Source organism: Limulus polyphemus, unplaced genomic scaffold (assembly GCF_000517525.1).
Source record: "Limulus polyphemus unplaced genomic scaffold, Limulus_polyphemus-2.1.2 Scaffold804, whole genome shotgun sequence".
Taxonomy (NCBI): Eukaryota; Metazoa; Arthropoda; class Merostomata; order Xiphosura; family Limulidae; genus Limulus; species Limulus polyphemus.
Genome location: NW_013666414.1, coordinates 138,637 through 144,425, shown reverse-complemented (window position 1 = coordinate 144,425; position 5,789 = coordinate 138,637). Strand labels below are relative to the sequence as shown.

The window sequence follows — 5,789 nt, the reverse complement described above, 5'->3', positions numbered from 1 at the left end:
TGAAGCTTGAAGATGGTATTCTTCTCCAGAGATGGAAAACTGCAGATGCAAAAGTGACGACCTGACAAACAGTTATACCAAGAAAGTTACAGGAAGTTGTGCTGCGTCAATTCCATGATAGTTTAACAGGAAAACATCTCGGAGTTAAGAAGACATTGAGCCACCTACGACAGAGATTTTACTGGATAGGTATGAGGCAAGATGTGGAAGAATGGTGCAGAACATGCAGTACATGTTGTGCTAAAAGGGACCCAAGCATAAGGGACATGCTCCAATGAAGTTATATCAAGTTGGCACACCAATGGAAAGAGTAGCCATTGACATTGGTGGTCCTTTGCCCCGAACACGTGCTGAAAACAGGTACATTTGTGTGGTAATGGATTATTTCACCAAGTGGCCTGAGGCATATGCAGTACCAAATCAGGAAGTTACAACTGTAGCTTCAGGTTTCGTATGCCATACGAACTGCATTCAGATCAAGGCTATAACTTTGAATCAGCTGTGTTCCATGAAGTTCCAAGTTGTTTGGCGTATGAAAGACCGGGACAACACCACTTCACCCACAGTCTGATGGGATGGTAGAAAATTACAATTAGTATTGTTCGTCCCAAACAATAGCCTCTTACATTAGACCAATAAATAATTAACAATAACTTAATTAAATGTACAGAATTTACAAACACAAAATTACAATTCAACAAAGTCTCTTAATTTTATGGGACGTATCTTCCGTCTCATTGGCTTCTGCTTCATGTGGGGCTCATCTGCTCCATTAGGAAATGTCCCATTATCAGTAACAGTCACAGCTGTGATAATAATTTCATTAACGGCTTCACTCAAAACTGGGTAGAGTTTCTTCTTCTTCGACAGTGGCTTTTTCAGGTGACACCAAAACTTTAATGTCATTAGCAAATTAAAATAATCTACTGACCATTCCATCTATGTCATTGAAGTAAATCAAAAAGAGCAAAGGTCCTAACATTTAGCCCTGAGGTACTCCACTCATGATATTAATCTAGTTTGACTGAACTTCATTTATAGCAACCTTCTGCTTTCTTCCATCTAGCCAGTTTTCTATCCAATTAGTCAAACTATCCCCCACACCTACAAATATAACTTTTTAAACAAGTATTTTATGTATCACCTTGTCAAATGTTTTCTGAAAATCCAGATACATCAAATCCACACCCTCATCTACATAAGCAGTAACATCGTCAAAGAAAGTCAGAACATTAGTCAGGCAATATTTCCCACTAGTGTAGTGGAACCATGCTGACTATCCAACAAAATCTTAACTTTTGTTAAATGGCTTTTCAAAGCATCATTCATCAGACTTTCAAAAAAACTTTTCCCACCACTGATGTAAGACTTATAGGCCTACAATTACGGGGACAATTTTTATCACCTGCAAAAGTCATTCAGAAAAAGAAAGCAATATCTGAATGTATATGTATGTTAAGAATGAAGTCAGAATGTCTGTCATGGTAGGGAAGTTACTGGGCAGTTGAAGGTATATGTAAAGCAGCTGACTGAAAGATTCCCTCCACAACAACATTCAGAGAGGTAAAACTTATACTATTTAATAGCACTGAGGAAAAGCAAAGAGCAGCACAGGAAAGGCAAGAATGGTGGCACTTTGTTTGCACTCTAAGTGATGTTTAACAGCAATGGTAAGAAAATTGCTCTAGTTTCCTTTCCTATGATAAATTAAGTAAAGCCATATATACTTAATAGTTTTCTACATGATTTTTGGAGACATTTATTTTAACATTTCTTAACTGTTGGTTATTAATTTTTAAATAATGGCAATGAGTGTGTTATATTTCCATATTGCTTATGGTAATTTTAAATGTGTCCAAAATAATTTTTCAATCTTGATAACACAATTGTAGCATATAAGAATACCATATGTTTCATACCCCCAAAAACATCACATGTGCTCCTCACTTACAAGAATTGCTGTAGCATATGTTATAAACAATGACAGTGATCTTTCCCACTGGCAAGTCAGATGATGGCCCATCAAGAATGAGTGTTCTCACTCATATGGAAACTATAACTCGTGCATTTTTCAGTGCATTAATTGGAAAATATCATGTGAAATGTTCCCAATTTTGTTGCACATCATTACTCAAATCACTATTGGTGACTGTTATTCAAATTTGCTGTTTCTACATGGATTTCCGCAACTATATTTCAACAAGTTTTTAACAGTGGACAATTACCATAGTATATTTCCCTACTCAGATGACAGTGGTGATTCTTTCTACTGTTCCTTATACTTAGCTGAAATCATGAGTGTGTATTCAGTATTTATCATCACTGTATATAGCACTATTTCATATAGTTGTTACTATTTTTAAATAGTTGTTGTTAAGGTAGAGGTTATAAAATTGATGAGTACTGTAAACATGGAGTCAAAATAGTGGTTTGTAGCTTGAAAAAATAATATAGACTTTATTTCCAGCCTTGTTTGTTTACTTCTGTTAGAGTCCCTAATTGTATGTTTGAAAATATAATCTTTGCATTTTAATTCAACTTGTTTCTGTACTTTCTGGATTATTCCTATTCCCCCTTTTTAAGTTAACAATTTTTACTAATCTTGTTTTATGAAAAGTGAATATAAGCTAATCACCATATATCAAAAGGAAAAGCCAGACTAAAATCTATGGAAATAAAAAAAAAGACTGTTTGTAACATAATTGTTTTATCTGAAATACTACTGTTAGAGAAATGTTACATTTTTACTGTTAATATATGTACTGTCAAGCAAGAAATTTGTAAACATGTGATAAGAAGACAGTTTAACAAATCTAATCTAATATATACTTCGATATGTTCTGTGTTCAAAGAGGGGGAGAGGAGAGGAGAACGAAATTAGAGTACATTACAATAAACAGTTGGTGTATGCAGTTCAAGAAACAAAACTAAAACATCACATTTAATAGTTTTAAAAATAATCCAAGATAGATACATTAAATAGTCATAAGAAAAAGAACAAAAAAATTACTTTTCTCTAAAAAAACTAAAGGCTATTAACTCCATTTTAATATATTCTCCAATAGATATTGTAATTTCACTTAGAATTTTGAAACTCAAGATTTTTCTTTACTGAGAAGCCTTTTCAGGATTATATTTTTAAACTCTACAATAACCTGATAATATAACATGTACATTCTTTGTATCTTGTACTTTATATTTTTAGTAATTTTTTATTTGTTTGTTTAAAGGCCAATGAACAAATGATGTTGAAAGTAAATCATTTTGTATTTCTAGTTTTCTACCACCTCCATGTAATTTGTATGAAGTCACTACCAACTGTAAGAGAAATAATTATGTGTACTGTGGTTTTTGTTCTCTGCTGATGAACACAAAGTGTTGGGCAAAAATACCTCTTTATTATGTAGGCAGCAAAGCAAAAATATTAGGAAAAATAAATACTTTCTTCCAACATGCTTTCTGCAGATAGTAAGCACATAAATATTGAATAACAGAATTAACTTGGATAAGTCACATACCTGCCACTGCCAAGTTATGGATACACATCCATTATTGAACCAACTGTAGAATATGCTGTCTGAAGCATCGAAGTTGACATCTTTAACTATGAAAAACTGTTCTATGTCTAACACATCTCTGATATAAACAGCATGTGGCTGCAACAAATCATGAGAGAAATAAAAATATTCAAAACAAAAGATTTTAGTACAGAACTGCTAAGCTTATTCTGAAACCAATATAAAAATAAATTTAATTGACAAAGATTGTGCACTGTAATTTGATATATAAATGTTAATAAAACATAATCTTTTATATTACATAATACATATTAATGTTATTCTAAACTCGTTTGACTTCATTTAAGTTACTTTAGGACTATATGTTGATATTGATTAATCCAAAACACAAGATTATTGTGGTGGAACTCAGTTTTTCTTTAATGTAAAAAATACAGAAAATTTGGTTACAGTGTTACACAGTTAACTTTTAAATAGTTAACACATATCATCCAATCATCATGAAAATAAAACATTACAGAGGCTACTATGGAGAAGTTAGGTGCTGTAAACACAGAAATAGTGTATTACCTGAATAGATGTTCTAGTTCTTGTCCGACATTAGACTGGTGATTAAGGTACTCTACTCGTGGGATCAAAACCCATCACAAAACATGCTCATCCTTTTATCCATTGGGGCACTATAATGTATTAGTCAATCTCACTATTTACTGATAAAAAAGAAGCCCAAAATTTGGTGGTTGGTGCTGCCAGCTAACTGCTTTCCCTGAAGTCAACAGTTCAGAATTATGGATGGCTGCAGAGAACCATAATTACTTTACCATAAACAAACAAACTTCCTAGTTTTCTTCTCATTCATTCCTAATGTTTTCAAATTTTGTTAGATTAAGTTATAATTATCTAAACTTTTATTTTAGAAAATAATTTGACAATATTCTAATTTTTATGTTGCTTGATTTTAAATTTAGGCTACTTGAAGAATATCCAAAATATTAGGCTTTTACTTTGCTTTAGTATTTATTTGCTTAATAAATAAAATGAGTCATGATTATTTGTTTTCCTTGGATGGTAATATGGTATTTGAGTAACTGCATATACAACACTTAATGCTCCAACATTGTCATGCACACACTTATGAACATGTAAAACAATTCTGAACTGTCTGGAAAAGTGTACACAGTACTGTTGCAACAGATAAGTGAGTAAATATTTTGGTGTTTCTTAATGTTCAACAATGCAAAAGCTTAAGGTATAGCTTTAAAGATATCCAGTATACACACATACCATTGTGAATGTGCTTGGTGTTTGGATGTAGACAGTATGCACTATAGGTGACATTACTGATTGCACATTAACTTAGTTAATCTGAAATAATGTTAAATCTAAATTACTTTGATATAACATCTAATAAAACGTAGGTTGAAAATGCAGATTTTAGAAGGCATGTGGTTAAAAACTGCTATTTTAAAAGGCTAGCACAACCTTTGTCATCAATCATACAAATCCCTGAAAGTTTATCTTACACTGTTAGTTTGTTTGTCAAAATTTTGGGAAATGTAGCTTTGACGTATAAAACATCCAGAATAGACCACTGAGGATCTGTGAGAAGCTACATATCAGTAAAACAATGTGACCCATAACATTATGACTAAAACTGGAACAGTACTGCTCGAACATTGCTTCTGAACTCAACTTATTAAAATAGTATACTCCTTTATACTATGATTAAAACTACAACAGTACCACTGGGACACTGCTTCTCAACTCAACTTCTTTTGTTCATTAATTGGCTATGAAACAATCTGCTTACCAGCATTTAATTTTAGTATTATAAATTCTAAGCACTTAGAGATTAGACAGATCACTTTTGGACTTAAAATTAACAAATTTATAAAAGCAGTGCTCCAGATAACTAAACTTGAGTATTTACGTAAAATATGCATAATTTTTTGCGAGACACGTGTCATTTGTATTCGTTACGAATGTACTCTCAGTATCACCGACATACTACAGTAAAATATGAATTGTGCCTACTATGAAAATGGCAATTTTTCTACGTAAAGGCTATATTGCTGATATCTCCATAAAGCGAAAGCTTTATCGCCAGCAAATCCTTGCTAGAAATTGACGGCTTATATCAAGGATATGTATAATGTAAGTGAGAAATTCCACGGAAAGTTACAATGCCTTAGAGCAGTTTCCCAAACGCCGGTACGATGCCTTAGAGCATGGGTCACCAAACTACGGCCCGCGGGCCGGATCCGGCCAGCG

The 5,789-nt window shown here is 32.9% G+C and overlaps 1 protein-coding gene across 1 annotated transcript in view; it reads right to left on the bottom strand.

Moving 5' to 3' along the window:
* The window catches only part of LOC106460617 (programmed cell death protein 4-like), a 65,950-nt gene extending 61,593 nt beyond the window's left edge, over window positions 1–4,357 (bottom strand). The window contains exons 1-2 of the mRNA XM_022387379.1: window positions 4,089–4,357; window positions 3,519–3,656 (exon numbers count right to left, since the gene is read on the bottom strand). Coding sequence (XP_022243087.1) covers window positions 3,519–3,546 — 28 coding nt within the window. The 5' untranslated portion in view covers window positions 3,547–3,656; window positions 4,089–4,357. The remainder of the gene's footprint in view (window positions 1–3,518; window positions 3,657–4,088) is intronic.
* Window positions 4,358–5,789: the final 1,432 nt, after the last annotated feature.